This window comes from Rhinolophus ferrumequinum, chromosome 22, assembly GCF_004115265.2.
Source record: "Rhinolophus ferrumequinum isolate MPI-CBG mRhiFer1 chromosome 22, mRhiFer1_v1.p, whole genome shotgun sequence".
Classification (NCBI taxonomy): Eukaryota; Metazoa; Chordata; class Mammalia; order Chiroptera; family Rhinolophidae; genus Rhinolophus; species Rhinolophus ferrumequinum.
In genome coordinates, this window is record NC_046305.1 from 30,791,193 (window position 1) to 30,812,065 (window position 20,873).

The 20,873-nt window shown below is 39.5% G+C and overlaps 1 protein-coding gene across 7 annotated transcripts in view; it reads left to right on the forward strand.

Annotated features, from left to right (window-relative positions):
- The window catches only part of RIPOR2 (RHO family interacting cell polarization regulator 2), a 192,079-nt gene that overhangs the window by 107,294 nt on the left and 63,912 nt on the right, over window positions 1-20,873 (forward strand). For 6 of the 7 annotated variants that reach the window (XM_033092499.1, XM_033092501.1, XM_033092500.1 and 3 more), the window contains exon 2: window positions 19,565-19,691. In XM_033092499.1, the coding sequence (XP_032948390.1) occupies window positions 19,565-19,691 (127 nt within the window). Of the gene's footprint in view, window positions 1-3,454; window positions 3,599-19,564; window positions 19,692-20,873 lie in introns of those variants that run through there. The other variant, XM_033092498.1, reaches the window with a different exon arrangement.

Consider the following 20,873-nt stretch of genomic DNA (forward strand, 5'->3'; position numbering starts at 1 on the left):
TGCTACAATTGAGTGGCAAGTTTTCCTTTCAACTTCCTGGTAGCTGGGCAAAAAGGGGGGACATAATAGGTTATCACTTACGTCATTGCTATCAGAAAGATGGATGTACAAAATATAGCAGTTCTTCAGAGGATGAATATCCCTAGCAATGAATTATAAAAGAAATGTCTTATGTGGGAACCTACACAGAGGAAGTGAAATTAAGCTACTTAAACCAAAGCATCACAGTGAAGTTCAAAAGGCAACAATCATCTTGCATGTTGAGCTTCACTCATATTTCCTTATCCCTCCATTAAGTTCTAAGGATCCAAAAGGAGACATCAAAGAAAACTTCATGAAGAGAAAAAGAAACACGGATATTTGGCCCTCAATTGCTCTTTTTTTTGGGGGGGTGGAGGGGGCGAAGATGCAAATTTTCTAAGCAAAGTTACATGCCATAATCAGATTTTGTCTTTAAACAGTGTTAGCAGGAGGAGCCTTGCCCCACACCCCTCACAGGGGAGCCCAGCTTACCATGTTTCCCGGAAAATAAACCCTAGCATGACTTTTCAGGATGACATCCCCTGAACATAAACCCTAATGCGTCTTTTGGAGCAAAAATTAATATAAGACCCGGTCTGATTTTCAGGGAAACACAGTAGAAAACTGAATTGCAACTTCCTAATAATCTTATGACCAGCCCAGAATTTATCATTTCAGATTTTAGGTTCCAGCAAGAACAACTTGATTAGCAAAATAAAACAGCATAAAAACATTAAACTTTCATTGTTTAATAAGGCCATTTGTCTTTTTATTCTTGAGCTGGATGGCGACGATGACGATGATGATGGTGATGATGATAGGCATCAATTTCACCGAGTACATACTTTGTGCCTGGCTGTACTTCACAGACCCGATGTCCCTTAATTCTCACAATAACTTTAAGATGTAAGTGTTATGATCCCCATTTTACAGAAGAGGAAACGAGCAGGGGTCACTTTTCCAAAGGGGAGATTCACACCAATTGTGCGACTGCAGTCCAACCATATACCACCCACCACACAGCTTGATGTGTCTCTGTGAGCTTCTGGACCCTGCTGTTTCCTTGTTCTTACTTGCTGCTTATCTCCACCCCTTACAAAGACACTGGCTGTGACACTCTCTAAGATTCTATGTAATTTAAGTCCCTCTATTCATTAGAGCTGTGATGGCATGAAATTGTTTCAGAAAACATGTAATATATTATGTGTACTCTCCTTAAAAAGACAAATGCTCTTAAACCATTTCTCTTGACTCTGGAAGTACTAACAGAAGCGTAACTGGTAAATCAGATACTGACCTTTCTTGCTGCAGATATTAATTGTGGCACACAGTGTTATCCAGAGAGTGGCAAAGGGTAGGAACACAGTGACTGTGTCCAGCCACCTGTCCACCTGTTGCCCCTTCTCTTGTCACCCTGAATATCCCAGGCTGAACAGTTGGAGGGCATCTGCTCTTGGGCCTGGAACTCCTGCACTGCTGATTTGAAAACAATAGCCCATCCTGTCAAATACTACATTTTTGGTGCAGAGAAAAATTCTATCTGTCCTAGGGATCAGAATACATTCTTATGTGAATTCACATCATTTTTTGAAAGACGTTGCCTAATTCACATTCTGAATTCTGGTCATCCCATGTGCCTGTACTCAACACCCCCATTCGATGTTCTCTGCACTTTCAGTTCCACAATCTTGCAATGATGTTTGAGAAACATACAGTGTGAATGATAACCTCCAAAAAATAAAAAGTTCAGAGTGGCTGATTATCTGGAGGGTGTTCACTGAATAGCTAACAGATCATACTGTAGAAAATGCCTCTTAAAAATGCCTGCTTAGCAGGAAAACATCCTAGGACCCTGCACTGCATTTAATACTCACTGTAGTTTTTAAATAGGAGAATCAACTACCTTTACCTCCTCTGCAGATATTATATAGTTTCTAAATTGAAAACTAGCTCAGTTTACTAATTTGACTTTCAAGAGAATTGAGGAATGCACAGTCCTTATAAATGAGTAGGTAAATTATAAAACTTATGAAAGCAACCTCCTTTAAAACTTTTCTCCTGTGGGACAGGCACCGGCAGTCTCAATCTAGACCTTATTAAACTGAAAACGACTTGATAATACATCCTCATGACTGTAACAATAAAAATAGCAAACATTTATTTACTATTCTAAGCACTTTATATTCATTAACCTTTAATTTTCACAGCAACCTATGAGTTGGGTCCTTTTATCATCCCCATTTTACATTTGAGGTGACTGAAGTCTGGAGAGGTTAAGCAACCTATCCAGGCTACACCTATAAAGTTGTGCAGCCAGGCCACAAACCCAGGCAGGCTGGATCTCAACAGCCCTGATTAGGAAGACATCCGTCTTGTCAGCATAGCATTAGAAAACAGAAGAAGAGATGACCACAAGTTCTGATCCTGACATGTAGTTACTTTAAAGTCTTCCCAAGAGTGGAAAAGTTTTTCTTTTAAATCCTAAGATTCCCAGAACCATTCTTTTTTATTTATTTATTGTTATTATTATTGTTTTGCCATTAAATAAGAGTTACAATTTTGTCCTATTTTTCTGGTGAAGGCTTGCAATGCCCATTTCAAATAATTTTTGTAGTGGAATTGGAATCAGGTAACGAGAGAACATTAATGACTCTTAATTTTGTATATACTGAAAGAATGGAAGGCAAATGTGGTCAATGATTATTGCATACCCTGTGCACAGAGAAAATTTAAACCCTGAGAAGATTCAAAAAAACAAAAAAACCTATCCTCGGTCCAAATGTGGTCAATGATTATTGCATACCCTGTGCACAGAGAAAATTTAAACCCTGAGAAGATTCAAAAAAACAAAAAAACCTATCCTCGGGCCCCACTCCAGATTAACTAAATCGAAATATCTGGGGATGAAGAAAATGACATATTTTGAAAGCTCTCCAGGTAATTCTAACATGCATCCAGGTTCAAGAATTTCTAAATTAGATGTTGCATTATACTAGGCCTTTCTAGAGATTATTGATAGTTATGTTAATAGGAAGGTACAGAGGCTGAGATGTAGGGTAAATGTTTGTTTTAGTGCAGTAGATGTCTTCAAATAAACCCAATAATCAGTTCTTAGCAGTGGGCATGACTTTTTGGATTTAACTACAAGAGAATAAGGTACAGGGCATTACCCCTTAACAGCAAAGATTATCCATTTATTTTGCTGTATCTAAAATTATGTTATCGTTATACTATGTTATTAACCCATAATGAGACCTTATTATGAGGAATGGTTATGGAGTAAGAAAATAAAAAGCAAGGATGTGATGGTGAGATAAGCATTAGTTGTTCTTGAACTATATGAGCACCTAATCAGTAATGACTGAGGATGTGTGTGGGGCCAAAGGCATTCTAAGTACTGCTGACCCTCCATTCCAGATTGATGGAATGTCACGTTAAGAATCAGACAAAGGGAGGAATTCTGCTTTCTCGGCTAAAGGAATGTGGAGATCTGTAGAAGAAGAGCACATCTGGGACATAGAAACTCTGACTCTTGTTCCAGCTCTGCCAACAATCTTGTTGGAACAGTTGCCTGTAGGTGAGTTTCCTTATCTATACAGGAATCATGTGAACCTCCCTACCTAATTTACAGGGTTGCTATCCAGATAAAGAGTAGATGTCAATGCATTTGGAACTACGAATCTCCTCACTGATAAAGGTGTTTCTTTGAGGCCCCTGGGTGATACTACAGATAAAAACAGCTCTATTTATTTTGATTTCCAAACTGTCAACTATTCTAAATTCTTCTAAATTTAGCACCGAGTACTAAATTTTTGGAAGCTCATATGGTGGAGAAGGCCTGTCGATTGGCTTGAACACCTAACTTTCCTACGTGGGATTGACAAATGAAAAGATATGTCATCTTTTCATTTTTGCATGGCTAACAATGCGCAGATTAATGCTGCCAGTTTGCTCAAAGTATGCATTTGTTTCTACAAGTCCTGACAGCTGTAGATCTCTTTATCCCCTTGTTTACAGTGAAAGTCTCAAAATATTCTCACAAGCTTCTCTCTACAAGTCTGAGGACAGAGGCAAAACCTGAGACTCCCTGACCACACAGCTCCCTTTCCCTGTTGGCCTGTTCCAGGTCCGAGAGAGATGGTCCCACTTTAGAGTTGCTGTGTTTACACAGATGCTGGCCTGACTAGAGTGGAAAATTAGGTGGATCTGGAACTTATTAAAGCCAGTGTGGTCAAATTATAGGCTTTTTGTTTGCTTTGAAGTGGGATAGGGTAGACCCACCAAGCAAAAAGTCCAAAGCAAATCTCCTTCTCCTTCTAGAGAAAACAGACAAATTTCCCTTCTCGGTGACCTCATCTTGATCTGCACTGAGATCTGAGGAAGACAGGGATTATCATGTATTGCATTTGTCTTGCATTCACCATTCTTATATTCATATGTCTTAAAGTTTTCCATAAAAGATTAAGAATTACTATCTCTGAGATTACACTGCCTGCTTTATGCTAATTAAGTGCCTTGACACCCATATGCTGTTTGGGACTGCTTTCTTTGATCAGCACTGGACTAGTAGACACCTGATAAATTGTTAAACTATTCAAGGATACACACAAATAGAGCAAATGGGATAACAAATTCCTGACTACCCGTTACCCAGTTTCAACAGTTGTCAAGAATTTGCCACACTTGATTCGTCTGTCCCTTTTGTTATTAATGTCGTTTAAGTATTTTGAAGCAAATCTAGACCTTATGTCGTTTCACTCCTACATCCGTCAATGTGCATCTCTAAAATATGGACAATTTCTTCAATAATCCTAATTCCATTTCACAGCTAACAAAACGAGAAATATTTCCTTAGTATCATCTAACATCTAGTCCATATTACAATGTCACAAGTGTCTCAAAATGACTCTTTTTTCAGTTGGTGTGTCATCAAGATCACAATAGGGTCCACATGTTGCATCTGGTTGGTATGTCTCTTAAGTCTCTTCTTGTCCTTCCACCTCCCTTTTTTGCCATGAATAAATTATTTGATCAGTAAGGAGTCTGGGGCCCTGTGGAGATAACTCTGGAGAAAGTCTGTTGTTACCTGCTTTATTTCTCCCAGGCTTATCCAAAGAATCACCAGCTGTCACTCTACTGTTTATAACTTTGCCTAGGCTGACAGGATGGGGTAGATAGTGACAGTGGGTAAGGACCCAAGAAAATGAGTGAAAACCTACTTTCTCACCAGTGAACCATAGAAAAAATAACTAAAGGACAAGGGCCAGCAGAAGGCCAAGTATTAAAGAATGAGATTTGAGTCTCAGAAAATAAAAAGTAGCCCTTCAAATAATTCTGGTGTGACCCAGAGGATGAATTCTGAGTGATCATAAGGAATGGCCTAGAAGAAAACAGGTGATTGAGGGTGCAATAGGGGATACAAGTAGTCTTTGGGAAAGTCTTCCAACCCTCATTTTCCTGCTGTATAAAAATGGATCTGACTCCTCTCTTGGTAAACTGGCTGACGGTTAATGGGCAAAAGGGTCATAGACAGATAAGAATGCATGTTAACTTCTTATCCTGAGGGTACCATAAAAAGGACCATAATTCTGCTTTGTTGATAATCTAGGTATTTGCACATAGCTATACCTAGCTGCTTTGCATTCTGATTATAAATTATTTGCTTTTGGCTACCAAAAATAACTCAGCAGATGTTATTCATCTGCCACCTTCTTGCTATGCAGGAGCGAGGACCAGTAATGAAACCACTCTCTTTATTATATCAGTTTAATTTGCTAAAATTACCACACAGAGAACATGTGCACAGGCCACTGGGAAGCCACTCAACTTAGAAAATGCTGGCATATGATGGCACTTGTATACATAGCCTTACTCTGTTAGAATCCTAGAATAACTTTTTGACATTGGGTTCTACTGAAATGAATCCATTTGTTATAGTTTTCTTCCTCATTTTTCTTTTTATCAGCTGTACTTTGTTTAGTAATAATTCACATGACTTCACAGAAAATGCCACAGATTTGGGAAGAAAAAGGTAAAATTATCAGAGAAATTCACTTCAAGGCAGAGAGAATTAAATACAACATATAAATTTCTCTCTATTAGTACATAATGACTAGAAAGTGCCAATGTTCCACAAGCTCATTTCCTTAGCAAAAACATCTTCCTATTTGTATGTTGCTTTAAAAAATAATGACATAGTTTAATAAACAATTCTACACTTTTATCACACTGTAGTACAAACACAAGAGGTCATTGATTCATATAACAGGTTTTCACTCTAACAAGAATATACCTTTATCAATTATTAATTTTCATAATAAGTGTGTATTATGAGAAGTCTTTCTACAAAATTAGAGTTGCATAAACAAATCATTCCAATATCTAACAATAAGGAATTGAAGTCGATCAGAACATACCATCATTTACAGACCTAAAAACTATATGACACAGGCTATAATCAAGAGAATGAAATACATAAGATCATGAAAGAAGGTCTCATTCACAAATGCAACTGCAGAATAGAGACTGTGAATAATAATTCATATCTTCCCACATAAATTCTTTAAGCTTCCCTCCCCTAGATGAGCCCTCACTACTTGTTTGGTAGAAAACAGCAAGTTAAGGAGGTCTAGGGGGCAGAGCGAGGAGGCCAGGTGTTCAAACTGCATCTCTTCATGAGCACCAGGACCCTTTTAAAGCCCCTAGGAGCAGCACTTCATACCTTCATGTATTGTTTTCAAGACTATAATAAGATGCCTGAATGCTAAGCATTGGAAATGCTGCTTTTAAAAGTGTTGTCATAACAACAGGAATAAAATGACTAATGTAACTCGAGTTCGAAAGGACTGACTTAGTTTTAAGTCCATTGCGTTACTTTCACATTGTAAGGGCTTAACTGTAACCTCCCAGCTTAAATGGAGGCTGTGATCATATAACCATAATTGAGTCCATGGTTTTAGGTATATTTTCTATCACACAATTGTCAGTTAGTCCTCCATCAATTCAATTTACTTGTTTGGATGGCCAGAAATAAATTAATTAACCACATGAAATATATATTAGTTTGATTACGTAGGCCACATTGGAAAAGCTTTAAAATAACTTCTTATCCTTTCTCTGAGATGAAATACACCATGCAGCTTTATTTATGAAGTTCAGTTCTACCTAATTCTCATGCCTGTTAATGAATACCAGTGTCAGTCACACGTGTGGGGCAAGGGAACAAGTGCACAGTGTGTCAGTTAGATTCCCAGCACACTGTTGGGCACATTCTCCCAGAACCTAATGGGTTTTCTGTTTAGGATTTCCAAAAATGTAGTTCAGTTCTAATGGAAACAAACAAAAAAAATGGGCTCATAAAAATGGTAATTTCAGTAAAGTCAAACAGCAATAGAAGATGTCATTATCATTTTGATGCTGTTTTGAAGTAAAGCAATAATCACCATTAGCTAGAAATGAGTCACCAAGCTCTAGGGATAAACAGGCTGCACGCAGGAATGCCCGAGGTGTTGGTAACATCAGGCATGAGGCCATTTTCTTCTGTATTGGAGTGTTATTTTTTTAATCTGGTGGTCAAAAAATTAGGGTTCGTGGTGGGTATATTTTTCTCTCAGCAGCATCAATCTGTCTATAAGTACCATGTTCCCAAGAGATTGTTCCCTTTTGATATTTATGGGTTTTGCAGGGCTTAATACACACACACACACACACACATACACACACACAGAGTGCCAAAAAACTGTATACACATTTTAAGAAAGGAAAACTGTATTAAAATTGTAATAGTATATACCGATAACAAAAGATGAATACAAATCACGTTTGACTTCTGCAATTACAAGAGGTGCTCAAAGTGGTTACCATCAGTGTCCAGACACTCCTGATTACTGCAAACTACTGCTTGAGCAGTGTTGACCAAAGTGTCTACTTTTATACATTTTTTTGGCACCCTGGTATATATTTATATACATATATATATTACAAATATATGTATACTTATTATTGGTAATAGCATCAACCTTCATTGAAGTACAAAGTGCTTTTTTCCTTTGAACCAGGAAACAGTTGGTTCTATTTTGATATGTACTTTGTACCAAATGAAGGTCTATGAGTATTCTGGACTTTGCATTTTAAAATGAATACGACATTAGTCAAAATCCACTCAATCCCTTTGTGAAATTTAGCTTGTTTTATGTCCTGAATCATCTATCTTTTAATTATCATGAGGCCAGCTGCTATTCCCTGTATTTATTTAATCCACCAGAAAGGGAGAAAAAACAGAGTTTTCATTTCCACAGGCTGAAATGGTGCTAATTATCTAGAAGCTCCAACAACTGACTGTCCTGGTGAGTAGACATGCTATTAACATTTTTTCTTTACTCCTCAAATGATTCAGCCAGACCCTTAAAATAGCTTCACCATGTTCTGCTGCTATTACTTGGTGGGGGACTAAAATAGAGAGAAAGAGGGGAGCAGTAATGTCAGATTACTTTATTTTTGTATATCTCTTCACCTATATAACACATATGGGTTTGTAATTAGTACATTCCATTTCATTGGTAAAAGTCAGATACAGCTTCAAAAGGCAAGTTCTAGTTAATAGGAAAGACCATTACTCCACACTAAGGCCTTTCCATATGTTATCTCATTTTCTCCTGGTAACAACCTCTCTGACTTAGGTATTATTATCCTCATTTTATTGACAAGAAAAATTGGAGCTCAGAAAGGATGGGTGACTTGGATGAAACCTGGGTCAGCATGGCTCCAGAGTCAATGCTTTTCTATCCCATTCTGTACTATGAATCAAAGGAATTGATACAGAGAGATGGTACCGACTCTCAAGAAGATGGTAGCTTGTTTAAAGAGAGGAGATGTTCAGGAAAATAATTATAATCCAAGTGAGGCCTTCAGTGTGTTAATTCCTACCAAAACTGCAGAATTTGGTAGTTCAAAGGCAATATCCCTCTGCTAAGCTGCTCAAAAATTGCTTCAGGAACAGTTAGTTGGCTTTTGCATCAAATGACACTAAGGGATTAAACCCATTGAATAAAATAAGAATCGGGCCAGCCAGGTGACTCAAGCGGTTGGAGCTTCGTGCTCCTAACTCCGAAGGCTGCCGGTTCGATTCCCACATGGGCCAGTGGGCTCTCAACCACAAGGTTGCCAGTTCAACTCCTCTGGTCCCACAAGGGATGGTGGGCTCCACCCCCTGCAACTAAGATTGAACACAGCACCTTGAGCTGAGCTCTGCTGAGCTCCCGGATGGCTCAGTTGGTTGGAGCGCCAGCTCTCGACCACAAGGTTGCCAGTTCAACTCCCGCAGGGGATGGTGGGCTGCGTGCCCTGCAACTAACAACGGCAACTGGACTTGGAGCTGAGCTGCACCCTCCACAACTAAGACTAAAAGGACAACAACTTGAAACTGAACGGCACCCTCCACGACTAAGATTGAAAGGACAATAACTTGACTTGGAAAAAAGTCCTGGAAGTACACACTGTTCCCCAATAAAGTCCTGTTAAAAAATAAATAAATAAATAAGAATTAATGAGTCTACCTGACAATAAAGAAACAAACAAATAAATAAAAGGAATAAGGAAAGCTTTTATACAGTAGAAAAAATGATTGATTTCAAAGGGTACCATTTTGTCACCACCATGGTAATAATTGATTTGGTCAAGAATCATTAACAGATGTTATAACTCCTGTGTTAAAGAAACAAGATATTTGCATAGCCTCAAAGTACCTCCTTACCAACCACAAAGGTAAAAAATTGTAACTTTCCAAGGGAGAAACTGGCCAACAACACCTTAACCAAGTGACCAAAGTTAACATCACCAGTAATAGGACCAAGTGACTCCTTGCGTCTTCTGAGGCGATACCTTGAGAAGGACAACATTATCACTTATTTGACATCACTGCCAAAAATGCATAGCCTGAATGTCATTATGAGAAAGCATCAGACAAACCCAAACTAAGGAACATTCTATAAAACAGCTGGTCTGTACTCTATGGAAATGTCAATGCCATGAAAGACATTAAAGGCCAAGGAACCCTTCCAGATAAAAGCAGACTAAAGACACATGACAGGAAAGGCATAGTGTTATCCTGGTTGTGCTCCTAGAATGGGGGTAGAGGGACAATATACAGAACATTATTGGGACAATCAGTGAAATTTGAATAAGGTCTGTACATTAGAAAATAGAATTGTATTGATGTTAAATTTCCCAATTTTGATCATTGTACTGAGGTTATGTAAGTGACTGCCCATGTTCTCAGGAAATACACATTGATGAATTTTGGAGTACATTTGCATCACATTTGCAATGGGGAGGAGAAAAAATATATAAACATTTATATGCAAATTGCTCTGAGATGATTCAGGAATTAACGGGCATATGTGTGTATAAGGGGGGATGACAAAGTAAAATGTGACAAATGTCGACAAATGATGAACCTGGGTGAAGGATATATGAGAGCTTTTTGTACTTTTTTTTTTAATTTATTGGGGTGACAATTGTTAGTAAAATTACATAGATTTCAGGTGTACAATTCTGTATCACATCATCTATAAATTACATTGTGTGTTCACCACCCAGAGTCAGTTTTGTACTTTTTTTGCAACTTTTTTATAAGCTTCAAATTATTTCAAAATCAAATTTTTTTTTTAAATTGACTTTTGAACTGGGCTCCCTTGTTTTTGTCCTATCAGTGTTTAGAGTAGTTCAGCTTTTAAATTATCTAAAAATTACCATCTTCAAAAAGATGCACATTTCCCACATCCCTCGATTTCACCTGTTCAGATCATGCCTATTCTTCTGGACGTAGCTGGTTTTTTCTTCTTTATGAAACTTTCAGACTGCTTCTGTCTCATTTATCTATCTATCTCTCTTTTGAGATAACACTATTATTTAAAATTATTATTAAGAATTAACTTACCAGGCACTGTGTGTATTATCCATTTGCATCTCACAAAAATCCTCTGTGGTAAAACGAGGAAATTGGGATTCAGAAAAGTTAAGTAACGTGCATAAGTTCAAACAGCTGTAAATGGTAGAACCCAAATGGAGCACAGATTTGTCTGACTCGAGAATCCACATTCTTGTCATCTCTACTTTGCTACTTTCCTTGGAGCACTCAGAAATTGGTGCCACTTAAAATTTCTCTCTGTTATTTCTTACATCACAAATTGTCTCCATATGCTTAGGTACAGTCATGTTATCTTCTCTAATTAAATTATTACAACTGTTTAAAGCAGAGATAGTCTATGGTTCTTTTTGGATCTTGGATAGAAGGTAGCATCCTGCGAGTATTGAGAATATAATATGTACTTAATAATTATGTGTTGATTGATGGAGTCTTAGAAAACATGGAAAGAGAACCATCAATACCAGTTTCCAGAGATCTGAAAATGAGTTCCTTTTTCTTCTAAGTTAGTTGAACCTAACTCTTCATTACTGCAATCTTTGTGTTTCTCAAGTACTTTACCTTTTGTAAAGCACTTCCTCATTTTATGTATGTTTTTAAGCAGAAGTCCTGCCATCCATGGGGCTAATGGGAAGTCAGGTTAGAAGATATCTAAGTGGCTGTGTGATGGTAAGATTGAATAATAGTTTGATCTCAGTTGAACCTTATAATGCGTGTCTGTTAAAATGGGGAGGAAATGCTACTCTCTTTCTACAGATAACCAGTTTGAGGTTAAGCAAGTTTAGTACTTGCCTAAGAGTCCATCTTGACTCTTCTTCTATCTTCTTGCAAGGAGTGAATCTATATTGAGTTGTTCTACAAACTTTTTCATCCAGTCACATCACTTGTCTTTGTCATTGTTAGATATCATGCATGCATTAATCATTTGGTTAGCAGACAGTGTTAACAACTGAGAAGTAAATATTACCATTGCCCTGACTTATTTTAAAGCAGTGCATTAAAAAAATAGCCAAAGGGGCTGGCCTGGTGGCTCAGATGGTTGGAGTGCCGTGCTCCCAACGCTGAGATGCCTGGTTCGATTCCCACACAGGCCAGTGAGCTGCGCCCTCTACAGCTAAGATTGTGAACAACGGCTCTCCCTGGAGCTGGGTGGCCATGGGCTGCCCCAGGCTGCTGTGGGCTGCTGTGGGCTACTGTGGGCTACCGTGTGCTCAGCGACCGACTGCCTCAGCCAGGGGGAGTGCAAGGTTCATAATACCAGCATGGGCCAGGGAGCTGTGTCCTACACAACTAGACTGAGAAACAACAGCTTGAACCGGAGTGGGGGGAGTGGGAGTGGGGGGAGTGGGGAAGCAGAAGAAAGGGGGGGAAAGTAGCCAAAGACTTAAATATACCTACTTTTTTTAAAGATTAGTCAACTCTTCTGTAATAGGTACCTTGCAACCATAAAATAAGCAGACACCTATTTTTAGGATTCATCTTGAATAATCATTTAGCCTAGCAGGCTATTTACATCTAGTCCGCATTGCCTCTTTCAGACACCTGAATTATACTTCAGCTTTTGACCAAGATGTGGGGAGCACAAACAGGATGGCATTGTTAGGAAAGGAGTGAGGAGGAACAAAAATCAGGCTTGAAGAAATGAGTCAGAACACAAAGCGGGGGGTCCGGCCCGGTGGCTCAGGTGATGGGAATGTGGTGCTCCTAACGCCGAGGTCGCCAGTTCGATTCCCACATGGGCCAGTGAGCTGCGCTCTCTACAGCTAAGATTGTGAACAATGAGTCTCTCTGGAGTTAGGCTGCCGTGAGCAGCCGGAGGTCAGCATGTGCTGCCAGGAATGACTGGTGGCTGACAGCCGGCGAGAACTGCCGCTAGCTGCTGTGAGCAGCCGACCGATGACTGGCTACCGACTGCCTCAGCCGGGGGGGAATTGCAAGACATAATACCAGCATGGGCCAGGGAGCTGTGTCCTACACAAGTAGACTGAGAAACAATGGCTTGAACCGGAGTGGGGAGGGAGGAGGCGGAAGAAGGGGAGAAAAAAGAAAGAAAGTGATCAGCGTCCTGCATTTCACGTGGCCTCATTGGAGGAAAGGATCTTGTCATGAAAGCATTCAGCTCCTCAGGTGGTTGCTTATTGATTCAGCTTTTCCTTTTTAAGTCTCAATTTCTTGGTATACTTTCTCTTGCAGAAGGAATGACGACTTTTTCTAGAAATTGATGGTATTTTTCATAGCTTTATTGATGTAAAAGTCACATACCATAAAATGTACTAATCTTTTTTTTTTAATTAAAGTTTATTGGGGTGACAATGGTTAGTAAAGTTACATAGATTTCAGGTGTACAATTCTATAATACATCATCTATATATATATATATATATCTCATTGTGTGTTCACCACCCAGAGTCAATTCTCTTTCCATCACCATATATTTGATAAAATGTACTAATCGTAAGTGTACAGTTTGAGTTTTAGTAAATGTATACAGGTGTGCAATAATCATCACAAAGTTTTAGAACACTTCCAGAAATCCCCCGCCTCGCATAAAAAAAGGTTCTGTCATGCTCCTTTGCCTGCTGCTATCCTTGGCACCAGAAACACTTGAATTGATTATAGAATTTTTTGTTTGCCAGCAACCTACCAGCTTACCTAGTGGTCATTGCCTTATCTCAGATGGCTAGTGTCAGTCTAACTTGTGGAAGTGGCATAGCTTTGTAACTGTGGCAACTATTGGTTTTTAAGTTGACATTCTCCCCTCATGAGAAAGGCTTTGGCAAGAACTAAGATGTCCTTACTATCTTCATTCAGAAATCTCTTATATTTTTTATCATCAGTGGGGATCTTCCAGAATTACTTATTTGTGTTTTTAATTAGATAGAAGATTTGTTTAAGTAAAAAAGAGGAAGATACCATAAAAACTTTACAAGGGTTAGGGCAATGATGTCCAGCTATTGTGTTGTTTTAAATTCATGATGTTTGATCTAAAACATCATCAAGAGTGTGCAGATGTGAATGTGCTGTCTTGTTTCCCAAAGAGAGACGCTCGTGCCATCCTTAAAGGGGTTCATTTGGACTTTGGCCATATCTTAAAATCAGAAATCAAAATGCCTAATGTAGGCTGGTTGGATTTCCTTTTATTATCCAGAGGAGCACACGGAATCTGGGAGAGACCTAAATATCCTTTTAAAAATAGTTTAAGAAAAAAGCTAATTTATAAACCCCTCGACATAGCTCTAAAAAAAGAATCTGACAGACAAAGCAAAACACAAAATTTAGCATGCAACGTGTTCAAAATTATCATGTTTTAAATGGAAAGGGAAGAGTTGAAGACAATGATATACACCAAAATTATCCTGGTCCTGGTGGTTGTTTTTGGATGACAGAAACAGTATGATTCTTCTCTCCCCCTCCCTGCCCTGCCTTTTATCTACTTTTCTGTGTTTTCCTAATACAGCAGGGTGCTTTCATCCTTGAAAAAACTAAAAATAATCGAATGATTCCTATTTCTTTTAATGGGTCTCAGTATACTTAACTCTTAACAATCAGTATTGACATTTTTTTTAGCTGACTAGAGGCTTTGTCCAGCTACTATCTAGGTTAGTCAATGGCTCCAACACTTCCCTTCTGCACTGCTCAGTTTGAGGATTCGTGCCTGGCAGGTGTTGAAGGAGGTTGGCCTGTTGCTGTGCTACCAGGACCCTTCACTTAGCATGCCAACACTTATGGGTCCCCTACAGGAGTTGTTCAAATTTGGGGAGACAGGTTTGCTCACTCAGGCTAAGCAAACTTATAGGAAAGTATGAGCCAGAATACCAGTGTCATGCAGGGTTTTATGCAGGGTCTCATCTCCCGCTCCCCACATAAGAACACAGGAGATGGTGAGGCCAAAAAGGAACACCCACGGAGCCATAGATAGGGGAGTCATACCACTATATTCTCGCTGGCAGCTGGGTTGGAGACACAGAAAGCAGGAGCCACAGGATCCACAACCTTCCATCCACTTCTCTCTGCCAACCATCCTCACTTGCTAGCTGCAATCCACCTTGCTAACTGCAATCCCCTCTTGCTAGCTCAGCCACCATCTTCTTGCTAGCCCCCATTTTTCGTTAGCGTAGCCACAGCAGTTATATTAGTAGCCAGTGGCTCACTGGTTACAGCTGACGGCCAACTAGCCACCGCTGATGGCCATCCAATCACAGTTGATGGCCATTTACTACCTGAGCCAGCACCTTTCCACGTGAGGCTGAGAGCCTGGAAACTGCACTCCTGGCTCTGTCCCCACACCAGTTTGTAAAATATAATGGGACATAAAACTGCCACCTAGATGGAACTTTCCAAACATTTTTCTTCCATTTTTTCTACTTGTACTGGCAGAACTACCATGGGCTGCACTGTAGGGCCTGTTACCTGGGTCTGCTGGGTGACAATGACTTTTATTGCCCATCCTGCCAATAACTCTCCTAGGTTGACTTCTATCACTCATGCATTTATTTTTAAGTCAGCTTATCGCTAAATTCTCCAGATAGCTGGCTGCTTCTCCCTCTGAACTGTACTTATGTTCAACCTTTTATTTCTGATCCAAACAGGGCATGAGACTTGGGTGAGGGGGGAGTTCTTGATCCCTTGATCTCATTTTATCTGTGTCAGCCCCCTCCCCAGATCCTGCTCTCTAGGCTTGGGGCTCTTCTCTAAAAACTGCCTGCTGACTTGATGAGCTACCTTATAATTTAAACAGACTCAAGGACTTCAGGTCAGGTGGGCATATTGTTTTTAACTGCTACATAGTATTCTATCCCATGGTTATGCCATAATATATTGAGCATTCCAATAATGATTAACATTTATATCATTTCCACTTTTCTGCTATTATGTTGCCTGTCATGATCATCCATGTATATGCTTTTTTGTGAACTTGAGTTTATCTCTACAAGAGATACCAAAGAGTAGCTGTAATATGTTAAAGGACCAGTATCTTTTACATTTTAAATTGACAATGCCAAATTGTCCTGCAAACTTTGGGTACCACTTTACATGCCTACAGCAGTAATACTGCAGTTCTACTATAGTCCTTTCTTTAGGTGAAGGCTTTTGGTCCCAAGGAGCATCTCCTGTTAAAAAGCAAATGACTCCGGCATGGATAACCGGTTTCAATCCTTAAAGCTTGAAAATGAGTAGTGTAGTTTCAACGGAGGTTTTGCCTGGAAGCGAGGCAGAGATGGGTGTGTGGGACTTCTAGAAAGCCAGAGAGCAGCCTGAAGACTTGTGCCAGGAGGTGGGAGTGGAGTTGTCAAAAAGATGATGACAGAAACTTGCAAAAGAACTTGCAACTGGGGAAGAACTGCAGAAGCTGAAAGACTAGCACCAAAGAAGTCTCCCCACTACTTCAGAGTTAGGGGTGGGAAGGTGTTTTTGTATGCTCTTGTTCCTAATCGCTCAGCTCTGCTCCATCCCAGCCTACTCCTTCTTTTCTCCAAGACCCTAACTTTGTGTGAACGGTGCACACAGGCTCATTTTATGACCTTTTTTATTTTATGGGTGGTGCTAGCAGCCTTTAGGGTAGTTAATGGCAGGATAGAGATCTCAGCTTAACCCAGCTCTCCTCCAAATCATTTCCTGATAGATAATCATCATTTCTGAGACCAGAAAGGCAAAACAGAACTTTGAGAGCAGTTATCCAGACATGTTCCCAGTGGTCATCCACTCAACGTGTAAATAATGAAAAGCTTCTGAGGATTTTACTCACCCCAAAGCATTTTATAGTCTTAGAGTCTAGGACAAATATTTGTTTTGTTCTCAAGAATGTTTCTTACTTATTACAGAAAAAGAGGAAGAAAAAGTTATTTTACAATCCAGCTCATATGTTTCACTTTCTTGTGTTTGATTCATTTAACAAGACATTTAAACTTTAGAAAGAGAGGCTTATTTAAGACTGAATGGTAGGGCCGGCCCATTCAGTGGTAGGGCTGGCTCAGGCAGTTGGAGCTCCTAACACCGAAGGCTGCAGGTTGGATTCCCACATGGGCCAGCGGGCTCTCAACCACAAGGTTGCCGGTTCAACTCAACTCCAGCAAGGGATGGTGGGCTGCGCCCCCTACAACTAACAATGGCACTGGAATTGGAGCTGAACGGCACCGGAGGGTGCCTCCATAGCTAAGATTGAAAGGACAACAACTTGACTTTTAAAAAGTCCTGGAAGTACACACTGTTCCTCAATAAAGTCCTGTTCCCCTTCCCCAATAAACTCTTTAAAAAAAAAAAAAAAAAAAAGACTGAATAGAGTATTTTAAAAGTTGGATTTGAGACATTATAGCAGATTATTTTAAGTTTTAAAATGTCAACCAACTCGGCATCATTTTTTTTCTTTTTTTCTTTTCTTTGCTGAACATCAGAATCACCAGGGGACCTTTTCAAAATCCCAATACCCAGGTCGAATTCCATATTAATTAAATCAGAATGCCTAAGAGTAGGAGCCAGGCATCAATACTGGAATTGAAACTAGTGATCCAATGAATAAGAGAAAAAAATCTTTTTGGTTTAAAAAAACATAATTTCTAGGGAATGCAAGACAATCATACAGTTAAAATATTTCAAATACTTTTGTCTTTTCCTGTGATCAAAGAGTTCCATGATGCAGTAGACCTATTGAACAATAATTGACAAAGTGAGATACAATGCTAATCAAATTTGCTATATTGAGACTGTAAGGTGGGTTTTGGTTATAAAATTATTGAGCACAGAAAGAACATAAACTACGGTGTTTTCTTGATATTTATTACAAGTTTGCATGTGACACAAAGGTAGCCCAAGCATGGTTTATGAACCTAAGAAGTTGTTTTCAATGAAAAGTAGACAGACCTTTCAGTAAGCAACAAAGAGCACTTGGGAGAGCATCATTAAGGATTTAAGTGAATCGTGATTATTTTTGAGCCTGGGGAGTGGGGAGAAATAACCATAGAGCCTTATCTGCAACTGCATTTTTATCCTGCCATTCATGCACTAGATGGTAATTTTACTGCACGTACATACTTCCACTTTATTATCTTAAAAATTCTAGAGAATGCTTCCCTCCCTCCTCCACACCTCCACTTCACCCTCACCGGAATGGGTGGGATTCACGTCCCACCCAGATCAAAGAGCAAGCCTGTTGCCTAGTGAGTCAGCACCAATACCTGCAAGAATGCATAGAACCCCCAGAGCTGGGGTTGGTGGTGAGGGGCGAAGGAGATTTAAAGACCTGCAGCAGCATGGGGGAGGAGGCTGTGTCCTCTCTGGGGAAACTGTTCACTCAAACCTCTTTTCCTTTGGCAGAGCTACTTTGGATAGTTTTGAGTAGGGTATATATAATGAAATTGGCTTTTCCATCACATCTAGATGGACTACCAGAGTTCTGCTGCTGTCATTTTTCAGCTTTCTTCATAGGCTGAGGATTTTACATGATTTCTTTAAAAAAAGAAATTTTACATAATTTCTTTAAAACTTTTTCATAATTTCTTTAAAGGGCAATTGAGGCTATTTAAACTCACCAGCATGGTTTCTGTCCACTGTGGAATTCTTCAATCTGGATTGTAGTTGCCTCCCCTTTCTCCTGAGAGCCCCACTTCTCTGGACTGAGGTCACCTGCTAAGATAGTGGTATGTGCTCTGACTCTTCCTGATCTCAAGGAAATAGAAGTACCTAACAGTCTAGGGCAGTCTTCTGGAGGAACTAATCTTCTGGAGGAACTAACCTTGGGCTTCTGTCTAGCTGAAGTTGTGTTTTGACAGTGTATCTTGGTCAGTCGTGCTAAGCCTTTACCAAAGGGAGCAAGTGACTGAACTGGGGTATGCTTTTTGCTGCATTTTCCTCTTTCCTTTCTTGTCTCTTTTCTCAGGTTTTGTTTTGTGTTTTTTTCTCACATTGGCCTATATGGGGATCGAACCGGCAACCCTGGTGCTATCAGCACCACACTCTAACCAACTGAGCTAACCAACTGCCCCCCTTTTCTCAGGTTCTTATCATTACCTAGATTATCACTGCTTTTGTGAGCGCTCTCTCTTTTTGCACTGCCACAATAGCGATACAATCTTATCTTTCCAAATATATTTCAGGGTAGAAAAAGAGAGAACAAATTTAAGTAAGTTCATCTCTAAAGAAACCTTGTGTTTTTAGTCTTATGACTTCTAAGTGTCAAATTCTACCCTATGACCTGACTGTGTTTTGAATGTGATGCAGGACCTGGCTGAAACTTTGACTTGGCCTATTTCTGTGTTTTCACTGTTGTTGAATGAAGGTCAACATTACAAAATGTTTATGCTTTTTTGAAGATATGGTTGAAAACTTATTTTGAAATAAAATACCTGAAGGATACCTAAAGTGACTGATAATTGCGTGTAATTTATTTTTATTTATGTCTCAGGAGGTAGGTTTGGTGGTTTTATGTTTTTTGTTTTTTTCTCCCGAAAGTGAACCCTTTGGCTTAAAAAGAACGTGGCAGAAAGAAGCTTTACTAGCATCTAACGGCCTCATGACTCACCCCACCAGACCTCGAGTCACACCTTTTCTCACTGTAGACAAGTTTAGTGTGTTTTCTGTCTGAACCTGCCTGTAATTTACCATAATCTTTCCCTTGTCTTACAGGACTACCAGCCCGACTCCCAGAAAATATGTTTGTAGGATCCCAGTCCTTCTCCCCGGGAGGGCCCAATGGCATCATTAGAAGCCAGTCGTTTGCGGGATTCAGCGGCCTTCAGGAGAGACGATCTAGGCAAGTCGTGCGTGGTTCTCTCCTGGGATGCAGCTTGAGAAGGATGCAAGCTTTGATTCTGTGAAGAGGGTCTGTGGGCATGTGGCCTTGTCAACACGCACATGTAATATACCAAAGATGTAACATACCAAAATTAAGTGCTGTCATTTCTTTTCTAGCATTTAGAACTCCTCCTAAAAAAAAAAAAAAAAAAAAAGATGGCAGAATATTTAGGTTAAGCTACCAATATACATATATAGCTCTCCCTACCTCCACCCCTCCACCCTTTTCTAAGGTCTTTTGATAAATATTACCAAAGTGCCTCCAAATGTTTGAACCCATTTATCCTTTAACCAGCAACAAAAGATTTGCATTTTTTTCATACATTTGTTGATATTGAGCATTTTCTAAAAATCTCTCCAGTCTCTTATATCATCCCTAATGAGGTTAAATGTCCTTTCATAAGTTTTTTCCCCCTTAGTATTTGCTTTGGGAATAACTAGTTAAGGCAAGTCTATTACATATTTTGGGGGTGGATATTGACGTATTTTCTTACAGAACAGTAAAGGCCTTTCATATATCCATTGCAACACCATATATGGTAGTCCTTTTTTCTCTAGTTTGAAATGCTACCGTTTTTTCTTTTTACCTTTTGACCTCCTTGACCCATTTAGCCCACCTTCAGCCCTCACCTTTGGTAAACATTAGCCTGCTTTCTGTATCTATGGCTTCTGGGGGGGGGGGTTTGTTTGTTTTATTTAGATTCCAGATATAAGAGATCATAGGTATTTGTCTTTCTCTGACTTATCTCACCTAGCATAATGCTCTCGAGGTCCATCCATGTTGTCACAAATAGCAAGATTTCATTCTTTTTATAACTGAATAATATTCCATTGTATATATGTACCACATCTTCTTTATCCATCCATGTGTTGATGGACACAGGTTGCTTCCATAATGCCGCAGTGAACGTGGGGATACATACGAGGTGTGATCAAACAATACGGTGAATGTTCAAATAAAAAAAAAAATTAGCACATTAAAAGACACACTGCCATTAATCCCCCTCAAAATACTCCCCCTCGCTTCAAACGCACCTATCCCATCATTCATGCTACTTTCTGAAGCAATTCTGGAAGTCCTCTTTCGTGAGTGTCTTTAGTCGCACTGTCATGGCTGCCTCGATGTCCTGAATCATTTTGA